Source organism: Cydia splendana, chromosome 1 (genome assembly GCF_910591565.1).
Source record: "Cydia splendana chromosome 1, ilCydSple1.2, whole genome shotgun sequence".
NCBI lineage: Eukaryota > Metazoa > Arthropoda > Insecta > Lepidoptera > Tortricidae > Cydia > Cydia splendana.
In genome coordinates this window covers 9,918,796-9,937,397 of record NC_085960.1, presented here as the reverse complement: position 1 = coordinate 9,937,397, position 18,602 = coordinate 9,918,796, and the positions used below count along the sequence as shown (strand labels likewise).

Here is an 18,602-nt window from a genome sequence, read left to right as displayed (position 1 = left end):
TATTTCGTTCCGCTGTGTAGCGTTTATCGATAAATAATATGGTTAAAATCGACTTTTCACATCCCTAAAAGAGCACACATATACGTTTTTACGCACACATACACAACTTGGTTCCACCTAAAGCGCTAACACCTTGATTTGAAGTCCATCTTATCAACAGTATGGTTGTCCTTTCTTGACAAACGGCTTTTTAAAAGAGCGAGGAGAGAGAAATGATACTAGTTGCTGCGCCGTCAAAGAGAACAGACCATTAACGTATACTATATATCTATGGACTGGCCTTACGGGCACTAAAAATGGTACTAGTTTAGCGGTGTGACTCACAAATTCCAGCCAATCGTGCAGTCTAACGCAACTAGTTGCGACCAATAGCGCGCGTGATGGGAACTCATCAACCAATCGCGCGCGTGATGCGAACTCATCAACCAATCGCGTTGTACCGGTGTCACACCGCTGTACTGGCCCCTGTCATGCCTCATTATTGTTGTCCGTAAAGCCAGTCCCTAGATATCTATGTCAATGGAACAGACAACGTTGGGGCCGTCACATAATTATATTGATGTCCCGCCGATGATGCCGGCAGTAAGTGCCGTGTAGAATGTACGAATTTTTTCGTGCTTACAGTCCTTACTCTATTGGAAAATGCGAATAAACTTCGAAGAACAGTCGTCCTTGTTTATGCCGCTATAAAGCCGAAAACGTGCTCATGCACAACTTACCTATGGCTTCTAACATCATTAGCTTCTATCGTTAAAGTCACACAGTTTGAAGTAAGTAAGTATTCATGAGTTCGAAGAATATTCTAAGCCGGCTATATCTACTAAGATTTTATTATTTTTCTAGGAATATTATACAGGTAAATTTTGAGAGGATATTAAAACCAACCTTAAACTGCCAGTTATATACCTACTTAGGTACTTATACCCTAAAGGAACTACGATAAGTATGTACCTCATCTTTTTAGGGACGAGAAGCATTGTAGCATTCCACGGGCTGTCCCGTACAGACAGACGCATTTTATTTCCTGTGTTGCAACTTTTTTTTCCGCATTTATAGTAGGTGATTATTTTTCTGTGCATATTTTTGACCAGTTGTCGTAGAAGGGCCATTTTATTTAAAGTTGTCTGCTACACTTTTTTAATTTGTGAAATTTTATGTTATTTCTACTCAGAATCACGAGCTCTTTCTATCCTAATAGGAGAAAAAAAATGTCCTAAGGGTTTTATTTCTTTTCCGTTACCATTTTCCATAGACTTTGTATGGCGATGGCGGTCACGGAATGGAAAGATAGAAAATTGTACGGAAATTTTGGGACACTTTTTTTCTCCTATTCGGATCAAAAGAGCTCATGATTCTGAGTAGAACTAACACAAAAAAATCCCAAATTTGAAAAAAAGTGTAGGGGACAACTTTAAATAAAATGGCCCAGAAAAGGAAACTCTTAGGTATAGATACCTGCAAATCTTCAGAAAATTCGCGTTCGTACGGGACAACGGTAGACAATTTCATGGATGCTCCATTGGATTGGAGTATAGTATGTGGATGATAGTGTTGGATTTTTGGTAGGTAGCTTTTTGTTATTATAATATTATAGAAATATGATGCGATTGAGCTGGTTATCAAATCAAATCATCACGTTTAAAAATTTTGTTAGTTCTAGGAGCGCTATGAATGTCAAGGTGCTTGAACTCTGCTGGAATCTGAGCAGGTTTGAATGTTTACATATATTATATACAAAAAAATTATACATAATATCAATGTACCCACATCGGATAAATTAGCTTATTGTTGTCGTTAGACCGCTTATCTTGGAATGTAACTCAGACATTAACGATCTCCTAGCCTTGTCGGCACTTCTGTAGTGACCCTGCCATTGTAGCAAACCTGGTAGAAGCATTTTCTTATGTGTTACTTAATCACAGATCTTTTGCTTCTGAGTTATGGCTGTTTTATATGGAAGTGTTTAAGTATTTATATATATCGTCTCAAGTACCCACAACACAAGCCTTAATGAATGAGTTTACTGTGGGACTATTTAGGTCGATTTGTATAAGATTGTCCCATCATATTTAATATAACTATAGCTAACTTAGATATCTGTATAACAAAATAGTAAGTTTTAAAATCTACATATAATAGGTGGAGAATATGGTCTAAAAGGATATTAAAGGGTGATAAAGATGTATCCGTTAAATTAACGTCAACAAACCCAACTAACCGGTCGTTATTATACGCTCCTCCGGTCACCAAGCTCAGTCGCGGTCTGCACTTCATCATGTCCAAACGTTCCGTATAAAACAAAACAACATGCTCATTTATACATAGCAATCGACGATATAGTGTTTTTATTAAGTTTAAATAAAGTGTTTTTAGATATAACATTTTACTAGTCGCTAACGAATCTGTACCTTGAACTTAACTATTTGTCTTGTGGTTTTCCTTGTTTGACGAGATGACTTTAATGCTGTGTTTAATACTTTTTGTCGGTAAGTTTATTTTTAAATCGTGCTCTCGTAATGATTGTACATATATGCTCACATACTAGACTTGTTTCTTGATTGTGACATTTGTGACTCGATATAGGTGATTCAGAATTTCCACGAGAACATCTCCTGTATGTTTCAAAGCAGTCAAGGGTCGGTGTTCAAAATATGTGGTCTATCTACCTATATAACTGATATAACACACAAGTCCGTTGCCGAAAGTACACTGGTAAAGGAGAGAACATGCAGTGGCTCCGAAGAAAATAGCGGGGTAATAGTGGCTATATAAAAATGGGCTAGCTTGTATGCAAATTTCCGTACATAGTGACCGTTGAACAGTTTTAATTGCTCTTGAGTATGTATAAACATAGTTATAACCTACATTATAGAGGTACCTATGTACACATAAAGTTGTTATGTCGCCCAGATTGGTCTGAATCATTAACTGTGTGGTTCCAATTAGTATTAGTATCACATCTTCAGTTTCGGCAGAGTTGTTTTTTCCTTGTAGCGTGTTCAAATAAGAAACAACGCGATAAGCTGGTCTCTTAAATGCTTCAAGACGCTGTGTGTAAATAAGTACCTACTGCGATCCATATAATTAGATTTGCTTAAATATAATATACCTATATGACTAATGTTTGTAGTAAATACACGATTAACAGTAGGTATCATCATCAGGTCGAAAGGTTGGAGAGCTTGACACAAATAAGTATGATACGAGCTATTTTATTTCTTACAGTACGTAATTATTAAGTATATGTTACGTTTGGACGCTATGTTATAAACCGCGCTATGCTAGCTATAGACATAATTAGTGTGAAACTGGTTTTGTTCATGTTCATTGCAAATAATATCCGACTTTAGAGGTCATCTTCCTAAGAATAATAATATAAGTAATATTATATTTACGGGCAGTCTCGTAATTTTGCTTCTTTACTTGAAATAGTATATTAGTTGAGACATAATAAACATGTCCACTACATCATTAAAATACCATGTACACTCCAATAACAAAAAATCTTAAAATAATTAAGAACAAACTTCACTAAAAACAGTTTAAAAACAATTGGCGTTTATAATTATAAACATTCCGGACAACGGTTGAGTTACTCGGATCGTTTGTATCCTATTTATATTTAATATTTAATACAACATACATAGACACATATTATCTAATGATAAATTATTTAATTTAAGTAATTGCACAAATTAAATATAGCATTTATACTGATAAACAATGATCGTACATTTTCCAGCATTTTTGGTGCAGCAGAGTGGTATTAACGGAATTGGTATAGATAATTTCAACTGAAATGGTAAATTAAGGTTAATATCAACGTAATAAACGCTAATTAATCATTAGGGTTGAAATTATTATACCAATTCCGTTAACAACACTTCGTGCACCAAAAATGCTGGAAAATGTACGATCCCTGCTGATAAATCACCATTTAGGTACCTAAATAGTAAATAGTCAATAAATCAAGTTTTTCCAAGCTAAGTTACGTATATTCGTGACCAAGTAAAATCTGGTTTACCCTTCAACATAGGGAAAACCTTACTAATCATTAATTGAATGACCGTACGGAAGCCAAATTATTTCATTAAAATACAATAAACAATATAAACATGAAGCAGTTAACCCTTTAGCCCAATTCTTATCATTATCAGCTTTGGGATAAGAACAAACATCATTATTCGTAGGTCATGTGACTCATGTGCAAAGTGTGTGGTGGAAAAATATTCAGCTGCAGCAGCAACTAAGTACCTACCTAGTGATGAAAATGCTTGGAGTGGCAAAAATATTAACTGTCTTGGGCTTTGTATACTTTCACACTAATTCACAGATGAAAAGAATCAACAATAACTATTGTTTCCTTTAGCGCCACGATGGCATTGTTATTAACATTGTTATTAGCCAGTTGGACATTTTGATGCAATAAGCATTTCTACACTATGGTGGCCCCCTCCGCCGAATTCGTCTAAAGGCTCCAGTACACAGTGGTCAAGGATGGTCCATGGCCAAGCCATGCTTTGGGTGGATTTCATCACCAAAAATTTCACCATACAAAAAAAAATTTTTTTTTAATGTTTAATTTAAGACGATTCTAGCTGGGTAAAGTAATAGGGGGTTGTATATTGAGGATATTTATGGTATTTATACAATCATTCGTGGCTTATATTTGAAGTTATCGCTTTCGGAAAATAAAAACGCCAGATGGTGATGACAATCATGGTATGGTAATGACTCTTTTATAGACGGTAATGACACTGCATGTACGGTAATGACGATTTGGGAACTAATTTATATATGTATTAAAAACGTATTAAAAAAACAAAAACTTTTTTTTATTGTAAGGCTTTAGAACTTTAATAAACATTACAAATAACATGTTTTTGAACATAAGACTAGCTACATAAATTATTTTTAGAAAATTATAAAAAATACATTTTATTCATATAAATAAATATATAACAAGTATTTTTATTGTATAATTTTAAATAATTTATATTCCGAAATAGGCAATTTATGTATTCATTTATTTTTTTGGGTTTTTTCAATGTTAAATCATATTAACAATATTGTACTCTTATTATCAGTTTAAACCCGCATCTTCTTTTATCTACTGCATAATTTGGTATTTATATCATATTATAAAATTGCTGGCTTACCAGTGAGCTTAATTTTTATGATATATTACTTTTTTTTGATAATTTGATTCATTGCATAAGTTTGTATTTTTGTTGTTTTATAAATTAACTTTAAAAATAGCTATAATGATTTAAATCCATATATATATTGTTTAATAGCTAAACATTAATATATAATCAGTGTTTTATAAGTTGCAAGACCCCTACTTGTAATGCATGTCATAAGTTACAAAATGTTAGGTATTGGGTCCGGTGACTACCCAATGGTATAATTATTAATTGGTGTAATTATATACATCAATTAATATAATATTATCAAAAAACATAAGGCCATTACCATAGTGAGCCAGTACCGTAGCCTATGGTCGCTTAAAACTTAATATATGTTGCTTGTTTAAATACTTTGTTTTAACACGACTAACATGCAATTACAGACTCTAAGTTGCACGATTTACATTATTAGATAATACAAAATAAACATGTGTATGTTCTAAGTTCTAAGTGACCTAAATTTTGCCTACTTCAGTCAAAATGTTATTTAAAACTAACCATCCTCTAGTGTGAAAAAAATAGTCATATCTTCTTCTACATTTATTCTACATTTATAAGGTAGACATTAAATAGTGTTAGAAGACATAGAGAACGTTTTTCAAACATACAGCTTAATTTCATAATGAATTATAGCAAAATAACTAGAAAAGTTTCTGAGAACCGTCATCACCATACACATGAAATCATCACCGGTCGTCATTTTTTCCCGGTGATGATGGGTATGGTGTTGACGATTTGAGAGTTTCTTGTTTTTATTTCTAGAATACGAATAATAGTAGTTAATGTCTATGCTACACAATAAACTTCATGTAGTTTGCCATTCATTTCAATAATTATTTCTAATCTATCATTTGTAACTTTTTTAAACCAAAGCATAACGGTGATGATGCTCTGTTGTGACAAACTACGTTTTACAAATTTGTTCGTAATATTTCTCACGATTCAATGATGTGACTTTATAGTGAAATTATTTTTGGCATTGTATATTAAAGTGAAAAATAGGGCAAGGACCTTTAGCGGTATTTCGTTGTTCATACACGGAGATAAGCTCACATTGACATTACCATGACGGTGTTGACGAATATTCGTGACAAAATTTTAAATATTTTTAAATGTACTTTCTCGGTGAAGGAATTATTGCATATTTTCCCATGTGTTAAACAACAACATGGAAAAGATATAAGTAAAAGAAAAATCGCAATCGTACGATAGGTATGCTATAATTTTCACTGCAAACAATAAGGTTCAGATTTTTCCGGTAGACGGTGATGATTTTAGACACATAAAACATTTAATATAAAAAAAACTATTAAGTTATTGGAGATGGTAATTGAAGGAACATGAAGATAATAGTTCTTAAAAACATATAAAAAAGTTGCAACTCGCACAACCTACTAGTTTTTTTTATAAAGACCGAACCATAAGTTTTCGCAGGATTTTGAAATCCACCCCTTTGCAATGCGCAACTGTAGGCCTATATCACGTAGATGTTCACACAATGGTGCACCAAAAAAAAAAAAACAATTTGGCAGGCTCTGATTGATATAAATCCAACGTATAAATCTATAAACTGAAAAGTCTCTTCATTGCTCCACGATAATGGCATTTTGGGCTATCAACATTTAATCAAGCGGTCAAAAATTCAAGCTGTTAGTAATAAACTAAACAAACAATGGCGACTGTGTGAACACCACAGGCCACGGTACGCCACGTTTCCTTTGAAGTGTGCCAAAAAAACCGACAGCTTCCCGATTGCCCACCACGGCTGACAACTGACGGCCAGTCGTCCGCCATTGTATACCATTGCCCCCTGCACACAATGGTGAAGGCGTGGCATGGCCCATCCTTCACCACTGTGTACTGGGGCCTTAACAGATTCAATGATTATGTTGTGACTAATAGCCCTGAATATATTCCTTTTCTAGCTCCACTATCACAATGCCAACAAGTTCCCGACCAACAAATACTCCAAAATGTATTCGGGACCCCAGCGGGTTACGTTGCCCCTCTCCCCGCAGTCCAGCCGGGCAAGCCGACCACACTGGGGACCAGTGAATCCACGCTGGTGGACCATGACTATTGGGACTCCGACGATTATTATGTGCCGTCAGCGGCTGACTACGACTCGTTTGATTGGACTGTTACTAAGGTTAGTTTTGCATATCTGATAATGATAACCGGTACGCGGTAACTTAAAGTAGGTAGGTAACAGAAATGTCCAAGAATAAAGGTTGTTATAGCGTTTACACCCTTAGAACTGGAACCCTATTAAAGAACGCTGTTCCATTTTCCAACCTTAATGCGCGTAATTAGACGCCACTAAGGAATGTATTAAGAACACCTCTTACTTTTTTAAATTTAGCTTAACTATTTAGCAATGACACCATCTCGAAAAGATGCGTGGACATGTTGTAGGTAATACGATTTCCCTTTTTTCTCTGAACTGGCGGCCGATTTTTTAATTTCAAGCGCTCGATTTCGTCACTCGAAAATCTGTGGATAACGGCGAAATGCAATTTTTGAAATACGAGCGATAGAAACTGGGAATCTAGTGGTATTGACCACTCGTTTTCAATTCTATTAGTAGAATATAAATGCCTAGTAATACCTAGTGGAGATAGTATTGAAGGGAGCCACACGAAATCGAGCGCTCGAAATTCAAAAATCGGCCCCCTGTAGGAAAATAACTGTCTGAAAATTAGGGAAGCCGGTGAGAATCTCATAATCATATACCTCTGTAGCTGTAACTATTGAGTTACAAGTCTGACTAATTTCTAGACGTAAAAGCCTTATACTTAGTCTTGGTATTTTGACCAGTCAATGCATCAGATAGACATGACAGGAAAAGACGTGGTGGTCAATTTACGACATTTATGCAATGCCAGAACCCATACAGAGTGGCTCCGAATAACCCGAGCAAAATTTGCCATTCAAGTGTTTCATTTAGGTACATGTTTAAATATGAAAGTAAGTCTAATTTTGCCATTTGTAGTTAGTTATTTCTTATTTTCCGAAACCAAAAAAGTTTTCGACTAGTAACTTTATCTGAGCAACGCCTTAGGTCGTGCTATGGTCAAAACAATTACCTAATAACTATTCACAGAGGCAGGCGTATGAAATTTGTTTAATTAGGACAAGTACGACTAAGCAATTACATAGGTATTTTATCTTTTTTTTATTGAAATTAGGCATCGGATATGCCTAAAACCCAAGCTACCCTTGTGCATATGTATATTTATACAATACCTACACTAAAATAGTTAGTGTTATATAAGAAATCCGCTGTATCCAGCCGTAACGCAGTATTGCCGTGGTGGCTAATTGGCTGTCTATATATGGCAGAAAGATAATAGTACTTACCCGACGTGTTCTGAATCATGCCCATTTATTATGCTCTTGTGGAAAGGGTATTTTGGTCATACACAGAAAAATAAAAATTCTCTCTTCTGTATTTGAAAGATAAGAGTAACGGAATCTAATTTGTGGCCGTGAGATCGCTCAAAGTGGTTTCGATCTGGTTTCTGTGTGTATCAAAATTGCAGAAAAATATGTTGGGACCGAAATACATAATAAGAGCATATAATATAATATATTTATAATATAATACATTTGTACCTACAATTTTATATCGTGCAATAAAGTTTAAATAAATAAATTAACCCTAAGTATACATTATTTACATTAATGTAATCCTTTATCCTGTTTTAACTTCTGCCTTCTATTTCAGCGCATAGCGACATATTCAGAGGAGAATTTCCTACTTTCGCCTTTAGGCTTGAAACTAGCGCTGGCCATTTTAACTGAAGCAGCAACAGGCCCCACTCAAGCCCAGTTGGCCTCGGTCCTAGGCTTTGACGTCAATAGAACCGTCGTTCGGACTAAATTCTCCTCCATCATATCTTCTCTCCAGGTTCGTCGATTGACTTTAAGTAGTTTTTTACTGGGACAATGTGTATGGAAGCGTAAAACTTACCCCTGATATTCATTATTGGGATATTTTAAGAACAAAGTAATATATTGTTCTTATACTAAGAACCATTGTTGCTGCAAATGTAACAGCTCAAGTTGATGGCGCCATACTTACGGCGTCATACCAACGTCGAACTTAACGTGATTATCAAACATTAGATGTAAGATCTATCTAGATAGTTTAATCTGTGGCCACAATATTTTGCATGACCTTTTGTTTAACGCGTCTTTAGTATCTTCCTTTATGCTTCTTGGTCTATGGTATTCAAACAAGATATTTTGGATAATCAGAGTTAAGATAATTAGTCAAATAAAATATGTGTTGAAAAAATACCGATTTAAAATGACATTATATTTTTCCAGCTAACAAATCCAAACTACACCCTAAACGTTGGCAGTAGAATCTACGTAGACAGCTCAGTGTCTGAGAGACAGCGGTTCTCCTCGATTGCTGAGGACTTCTACAAAACTGAGCTGAAGAAGGTGGACTTCCGTTACCCCGCCGAAACTGCGGCCCAAATCAACGGATGGGTTTCTAATCTCACTCATGGGAATATACCTAATCTAATCGATGAAGGTAAGTGAAGATTTTTTTTATTTTTGTTTGTATTTTATTATGTTTATATCGGGACTTGCCTGAAATAAAGTTTATATTTGCATTTATTTTAGTGAGATAAAAAAAGCTTGTGAAAAAATATAGCTTGAGGGTAGAAGTCCAACATCGACCAACGTGGTATTAATTTAGGCTAGATGAATGGACGTAGAGAGAATCACTGAGCGAGCGTTAGTCTTTAGATATGTCCAGTCAGCTATGAACTGTTATAGGCTGAAGATAACAATGGAATCTAAATTGATGAAGTTCTTGATCCTTGCTAAATTAGTGAACCTGTAGGTACTCCGAGAAATTGTGGCGAAACCCCACTAATAACAGCCCACACTGCCACGCTAGTGCCACAACACAACGGACACTGCTAACGAGCAGTGTGCACTGCGTCATTATGGGTATTATTACCTACACCGTTTTATCAGCTTAAAATGTTGGGACTTGTCATTTAATGTATCGTATTATGTTTTATTTTTAGACGAGGTGAAAGGCAGTATAGTCCTGGTCCTTACGACCCTGTTCTTCAAGGGCACCTGGAAGCACCAGTTCAACCCGAACACCACCAAAACCAGGGGTTTCTACGTGACACCGACTATACAAAAACAAGTGCCCTTCATGAATGTAAAGGAAAAGTTTTACTATGCAGAGTCCGCGAAGTACGACGCAAAGATTTTGAGGATGCCATATTTGGTAAGCATTTTGAGAAGTAACACTCGTTCCTATACTTACATATTTCTGTTACCTCAAAACATCTTCAAAAGTATTTTTCTCAAAAATGGACCGCAAAGTCGACTTTGCCGTTTAAAAAATAGGTTGCGAAGCGCGTAGTTTATGGTCAGTCAAAAATTAAAAAGTTAAAAACATTGCAGTCTCGATTTTGGGACTGCAATGTTGCATACAAATTCCATTATTTGTCGAGTTCCAAACTTTTTAAAAGTTGAAATGGCCATATCAAATGAAGGCACACGCCCATTAAACAGCCAAACAGATGATTAGTACCGCGACTATTTAGCTGTCTCAAATAGGTTGGCGTATTTTCGGAAGAAAAATACACTTCTATTTTTTTATTAAAAAAATAAAAAGGCGGCAAAGCTAATTTTTTCAATTGTTTCTACTTTTTTCTGTGAAAATATATACGTAAGAAAGTTGCTTTTGTAAAATATTTCTATGATATTTATATTTCTTGCACCATTTTTGAGAAAAGCACTATATATGACTCGGCTGGAAGGCTACTTGCTGGCTTCGGATTCAATTAAACGGACTCCCAAGGTCGTCCGTTTAAAACGAATCCTCAGCCTGCAAGTAGCTACTTCCGAGCCTCGACAATAATGTACTATTACAACCTACAATTGATTGTTATTTTATTACGTCGAAATTTCGGAATACGACAATCAAAAGAATGTACATATATTGGATCCATTGATCTTTTATTAATGAGGTCATTGACCATACTACCTGTTGCGGTGTAATTAATATACATACCTATAGCATACTAAGTATAAACCTGCAATGTATTATTGTTACCTTTATGAATTTTATGATCCTACATTTGTCAAGTGAACATTTTTCTCGTTTCAATTAGAGCGGTTTCGCACTACGTCCGATCCCAATCCGATCCGAACCCGTGAAAATATGATCCGTAGTAGCCGTAGAACTATTTCTATGGTAAGTTACGCACCGCATACGTTGAATGACGGAAATAAATCGGATGACGGAGATCGGATATAGTGCGTAACTTACCATATAAATAGTTCTACGGCTACTACGGACCATATTTTCACGGGTTCGGATCGGATTCGGATCGGACGTAGTGCGAAACCGCTCTTAGTCTGCTCCGTTGAGTTGTGTTATCAGGTTAGCCTAAGCTAATTCTTCGTTTTCTGATTCAAATGTTTCTTTCAGGGTAAAAAGTTCTCCATGTACATAGTAGTGCCGAACTCCCTGAAGGGCCTCCCCCGCGTAATGGACTCGCTGAGCGACCTGCGCACGGAGATGCTGTACCTCGCCGAGCGCACGGTCGACGTCACGCTGCCAAAATTCAAGTTCGACTTCACCTCCATTTTGGACGGAGTCTTGAAAGACGTAAGAACAATTAATTGTATTTATTTAGCATGTCTCAAATTCTTCTTTTGTATGTCAAAATGAAAGGACTGGTTTTGATATTGTGGGTTTTACATGTACTGGAAACCAATGCTCTGATAGCCTGAAAGGCAACCTGTAACGCTTCTAAATCGGTTAAAATAAAAGTATTAGCTGAAATAAATTTGCAACCAAGTTTTAAAACTTTAAAGGATTGGCTACGCGTTCGTGTAACCTCAGAAACCATGCAATATGAAGCGGGCCATAGGTCGACACTCGACATGGCTGTTAGCACATTTCAATTTCAATATCATTCATTCGATTGCACACATATGAGTTTACAGTACAAAACCAAGCCTATTACACGGTAAATATAAAATAGATAGGTACATTTTGTCAACAAGAATTCAAATAACAAAATATACTTAAATCTAACAAATAAAACTTGCTCGAGCATGATCGTGATAGGTACTTTGCCTCGTGTATGGATCCCACACACGACCGACGGCAGCTTACTCCAATCGACTCTAAATATATGCATAATATAGTGTCAGGGCTATCCTGGTGCTTGCAATCTGGGAGGTGATAGGTACTCATTAATAAAACCTAGAGCTTTACTGACATTTTTACACGCCATGATCATGTGTTGGCGAAAGTCAAGTTGAGTGTCTACAGTCAGTCCCAGGTCATGTTTGTGACCTCTGTAGCTCGGTAACTCGCTGTTATAGGTCGTGTTGCTCTAGTAAGGATAATCTAATCAATTTGCATTGCAAGCGAAGTCTATTGTCTGCACTCCGTTTGAAAACTGCGTCGATGTCATGCTATGAAAATTCGCTGTCTGCTGGACATTTTATATCTAGACAAAGTTTCAAATTGTCTGCGAACATTAAGCAATAGGCGGTCCCTACGGATTAGGAAATACTTTTATATCAACAACATTTATCAATCAAGACTATCGTTGTTTCAGTTGGGCATTCGGCAAGCGTTTGAAGACACGGCGTCCTTCCCCGGCCTGGCCAGAGGGCAGTCCCCGCAGAACCGACTGAAGATCTCCAAGGTCCTGCAGCGCTCCGGCATCGAAGTCAACGAGCTGGGAAGCGTTGCTTACTCTGTTACAGGTTCGAAATCGTTTTGATAGTTACTTTACTACTAGTATAAGTTCAACCAGCTGATTTTGGCAGCAGAAAATAGCTTAAGAAATTATATTTCTCTTTCTTACGGTCATCACTGTATTGCATGATGACTTGTGCATTATTTTATGTGGCAACTGCTGTTGGCTGCATAGACTCAGGCCTGCGGCCCTAACCCCTCAGCATAGCTGGGCATTAACTCGTTAATCCGTTAATCGTTAATTAACGAAGTTAAGTTTTCGAGTAACGGATTAACTTTTAAGTTAACTTTCAAAACCTGTAACGGACTTGTTAACTTCCGTTAACTTTTCTTAAGTCCGTTAATCGTTAATACCTAAGTACCTACTCACACCAAGGCCGCGCGCTGCCTCAAATATAACACTAGTACACCATCGAGTGCTGCCGTGGAACGCCTGTTTTCGGCGGGAAAAGATATTTTTTCTCCAAAACAGGCGGGCGGGCTATCAGACGACAATTTTAATATGCTCATGTTCATGAAGGGTCACATGCACCTTATGGCAGATGCTAGCGAATGATATTTTTATTGGCTATGCTATTATTAATTAGTAATGATTACCATGTTAATTAGTAGATTAGTCTTTAATAAAAATCAAAATTTATGATTATTTCTCCTAGTTTTATTTCTTATTGCGTATATTTACGATTTCGAGTTAACGATTAACGATTAACTTTAACTTCCGTTAAAACTTTTGAAAAGTAACGTTTTAACGTTTAACGAAGTTAACTTTTTATTTAACGAATTAACGATTAACGAAGTTAACTTTTTGATTAACGGTGCCCAGCTCTGCCCCTCAGGCACAAAACGCTCGAAGCATTCCGTGGCCCACGGGTAAGGATTTTTATTAGGACTTTTGAAACTTAAATGTTTTTTTTTTAAATTAAACTTACCTTATGTTTAAATTGCAGAGGTATCGCTGGTAAACAAGTTTGGCGAGGACGAATACAGCTCCGTAGAGGTGATCGCCAACCGACCATTCCTGTTCTTCATAGAAGACGAAGCTACGAAGCAACTGCTGTTCACTGGTCGGGTGTCGGACCCTCTCGCGACCACCGCGGAGTTCAAAGCGCACACGAACAGCGCGTAACTTACAGTTTATGTATACCTAAGTGAAAACATTTTAACCTTGTTCAGAATCGAAATAAATCTGGCGTGTTTCCTTCTTAAAATGTCCCTCCTTATGTCGGTTGGGCATTTTTTAAGTACTGGACTGTAAGAACAGTTGATGTGATGAGATATGAAACAGCAGTTTCCATGTGTAATTCACATATTTACTCATCAATAGAAGCATTAGAAACTAATATTACACAAGTGAAACAAACTATGTCATGATGCGTATGTAACTGACAGTTTCATGTGATTAAGGCATTTTTTATAAAATAAATTAAATGTTGACTAAGTTAAGATTTATCACACATATTGATAAGTGCCATTTTATTTTACTACCTACTAACTTCAGACAAAATAAATATATACTTATTATGATTCCGGAAATAAAATAACGCCTAAAGTAAGTACGCAAGGCACGAAAAAATTCGTACATTGACCTGCCTGTTCCTATTTCTATCGCACGTGCGTAATTATATTGCTGTCCCGCTCATGACTGGCGGCAGTCAATGACACTGTGGAAGCGGGACAGCAATACGCGTGAAATAGAGATAGAAACAAGCGGTTCAATGTACGAAATTCTTTGTGCTTAGCGTCCTTACTTTAGTATAATTTATACAATTTGCTCTAATTTCCCCCTCCATCTCCCTAATTTGTTATACATGGACTCCGCTTATGATTTCATGAAACCGGCTCCTGATGGGATAAAGAACTACTATATCGATCCAAGGCCAATTCTCAATTACCTTTTAGAATAATGTGATTCATTCACAAAACCACTGCAAAACATACCTATCTTTAGCTAGAGATTGGTAAAGTATTTTTACAGGGACTTCAACCGGTTGCAAACCAACCGGTAAAAAGGTTACAGAAATAAAAGTGATCGACAATTTACCTACTTACTAGGAATGTCGTCTCAGCAGACACTAGGGCGGTTTGTATGTAACGTAAGTAATGATATAGTAGATTGTACAACAAGGGCATAAAGTGACCCATTTTTACCCGAGGCAATTTTTTGGTCTGAGCGAAGCGAAGACCAAAATAGTAGACGAGGGTAAAAATGGACATTTATGCCCTTGTTCATGGTCTAATAAAACATGGTCTTCTATTCCCAGAGTGACACGGGCCTACGTCACAATAACATTGCCACTTTATTTCAACATAACATGTTACATGGGTACATTTATATAGCTATGGTTAATAAGTTAAAATATTTCTTTATAATTTTATAATTTTCATTTATAATGTATTTTATCTTAAATTTTACAATAACACGTCATTTTTAATTATTCGTTAGCAATATCTTCCGATTCACGAAAGTAATTTCAGACGTTCGGGTAATTCTGGGTAATTGTGTTGGCAACACAGGATAGCGCTGTCACATTTGACAATTCGGATCTAGATAACTTCATGCCCTGACCGTCATCCTTGTCGAACGCGTGTTAATTGTTATTTCCTTCTCGCTCAGTGTCAGCAGTCGCAGTGTTTTCCAAACTTTTCACGTCGTAAGCTTGGTAATTAATGTCTAACTGTGAATTAGTTTTTTAAACGTTTGTCTTGTATAGATAAATAAAGTTTAATTTAATACATTAGATTTGTTTTATTTTACTATGTTTCTACATGAATAACTTAAAATTAATGCCGTTAAAATAATTTTCACCGTTGGTTAAAATTCTCCCACATTTTAAAGTTTGAGAACCTGTAAACAGCATGATGACGTAGGCCCGTGTCAGTTAGGTCATACGCGAATCTCGGAATAGAGTACCAGGCGGAGTATATTATTATACCATGCCCTTGTTGTACACTCTGCTTTTCACTTCGATTGCGAGGAAAAGAATTATATTTTTCACAGCAATTTACACCACGAAACTGTCGTAAAGCGAAAGAACAATACATAACCAATTCCCGCCAACTAACTTTTTAATTCTTTTTTTTTAATTTTCAACATGTGTCAGAGTTTCAGACGCTTGGTTTTCTGCCAAGTCAAACATTTCGGAGCATTTTTGAACGACAATCGACTCCTATTTTATGTGATTTACTAAATTTAATGACAGAAAATACGGATTTCTAATAAATTGTAGCAAAAATAAAATAATATAACAAGTTTTGTCATCTACACAATTTTATTGCTCAGTAAAATTGTGCAATATGTTTTAACTGTTTGGCTGTTGAGACCGATTACCTTAGTCTTAGAAGAAAATTTTACTTTTATGCTCTAGAGCATAATATGCGATTTTATGTCGTCTACGCACGACATAAAGGTGCACTTTTTGAGCATGAGAAGTGAAATAGTAGATTGTACAACAAGGGCATAAATTGACCCATTTTTACCCGAAGCAATTATTTTGAAAAGAAATTTTTCACTTCTCATGCTCAAAAAGTGCACCTTTATGTCGTGCGTAGACGACATAAAATCGCATATTATGCTCTAGAGCATAAAAGTAAAATTTTCTTCTAAGACTAAGGTAATCGGTCTCAACAGCCAAACAGTTAAAACATATTGCACAATTTTACTGAACAATAAAATTGTGTAGATGACAAAACTTGTTATATTATTTTATTTTTGCTACAATTTATTAGAAATCCGTATTTTCTGTCATTAAATTTAGTAAATCACACAAAATAGCAGTCGATTAATTATCGTTCAAAAATGCTCCGAAATGTTTGACTTGGCAGAAAACTCAACTGAAACTCTGATCACATGTTGAAAATTAAAAAAAAATAATTAAAAAGTTAGTTGGCGGGAATTGGTTATGTATTATGTTCTTTCGCTTTACGACAATTTCGTGGTGTAAATTGCCGTTAAAAATATAATTATTATTTTCCTCGCAATTGAAGTGAAAAGCAGAGTGTACAACAAGGGCATAAATGTCAATTTTTACCCTCGTCTACTATTTTGGTCTTCGCTTCGCTCAGACCAAAAAATTGCCTAGGGTAAAAATGGGTCAATTTATGCCCTTGTTGTACAATCTACTATAGTCGAACGAGCGAGCGAAGCGAACGAAGTTCTTTGAACGAGCGAGCGAAGCGAACGAAGTTCTTACATTCGACTTGGGGCACGCGGCTGGCTAGGGGCACGTCCCGGCATTTCGATGTTTTTAAGCTGAACTATCAGAGGATAGTTTGATACTCAAGAACTTAAGTAAATTTGTTCTAATTTAAATGAAATTGGGTAAACGTGTAGTTGAGGGCATTATATTTTAGTCATTAAATTATGAGCAGGCTCGATCAAGGGGTTATTGAGCTAGAAGAGCTTAGAAGGTTAAAAAGCTATTTGTGAGGGGTCTTGCTATTCTGGTCAACTTTTTGCAAGAAAGTATGGTCGAGTTTGGTATCAAATGAAAGTGCTCGGCTTGCACTTTTATACTATCGTTTTTAAATTTACCATTTTGAAATAATTAGCAAGATGAAAATAAACATAATATAGGTATTTGACATTTGACAGGAAATATTTCGGCTTTACCACAGATACAGTATCAGTTAAGGGCTCCACAGACCTTGTACCTAATGTATCCACGCGATTTTTGATCCATTGCCGCCTATAGTGGGACATAAAATAGTAAAAATTAATAAAACGGAATTCAAAAATGTAAGCATTTTACGTCAAAAATGTGACAGTTACGTAGAAAGTGGCGCCCTCATTTATTAACCGACTTCCAAATCTCAAAAGGAGGAGGTTATCAATTAGATTGTGTGTTTTTAGGGTTCCGTACCTCAAAAGGAAAAAACGGAACCCTTATAGGATCACTTGTGCGTTTGTCTGTCTGTCTGTCTGACCGTCTGTCACAGCCCATTTTTTTCCAAAAGTACTGGACCAATTAAGTTAAAATTTGGTACATATATGTAAATTCGTGACCCAAAGACGAATATCTTACGTAAACAAATGAATTTTAATCATAGAGGCCACTTTTAAACTCTAAAATTTCCATACTATAGTCGGTCAAACAAGTTTGTCAGTAGAAAAAGGTGCGATATTAAAATTTTCTATGGGACGATAACCCTTCGCGCCTACACTTTTTAGTCGCTTTTTTCTACTGACGGAAATGGCTTGACAGACTATAAATTGTTGCCATGTGTAAGCATTTTAGAACAAAAATGTGACAGCTACGTAGAAAGTGGCGCCCTCATTTATTAACCGACTTTGAAATCTCAAAAGGAGGAGATTCGATTGTGATTTTTTTTATGTTTTTTCCTCCATATCTCCGTCATTACTGGACCGATTTTGAAGATAATTTTTTTGATTGTATGTATATGCATACAGATTGCTCCCGTTTTTGTCAAAACCCAGTTCTGATGATGGGATCTATGAGGAATCGAGGGAACTCCTCAAATCTTAAAGGCATACATATAGTGATTTATGTGTTTTATCAACAAATCAAGCATATACATTATACATTCAAAAAAGTGACATTTGATGAAGTGGAACTGCTGATGATGATCAGAACGGAACTATTCAACGACGCATAGTTCACGTTTAGCGATTTGTCCTCTTCGTTATGTTTGTT

At 36.0% G+C, this 18,602-nt stretch overlaps 1 protein-coding gene across 1 annotated transcript; it reads left to right on the top strand.

Annotated features, from left to right (window-relative positions):
• Positions 1–2,238: 2,238 nt before the first annotated feature.
• On the top strand, positions 2,239–14,409 carry LOC134795522 (serine protease inhibitor 2). Its single transcript, XM_063767409.1, has 8 exons — positions 2,239–2,486; positions 7,115–7,338; positions 8,917–9,099; positions 9,522–9,735; positions 10,241–10,452; positions 11,665–11,844; positions 12,809–12,959; positions 13,899–14,409. The coding sequence occupies exons 1-8, from the start codon at positions 2,453–2,455 to the stop codon at positions 14,075–14,077; spliced, it is 1,377 nt and encodes a 458-aa protein (XP_063623479.1). The 5' UTR covers positions 2,239–2,452; the 3' UTR covers positions 14,078–14,409.
• The last annotated feature ends 4,193 nt before the right edge of the window (positions 14,410–18,602 follow it).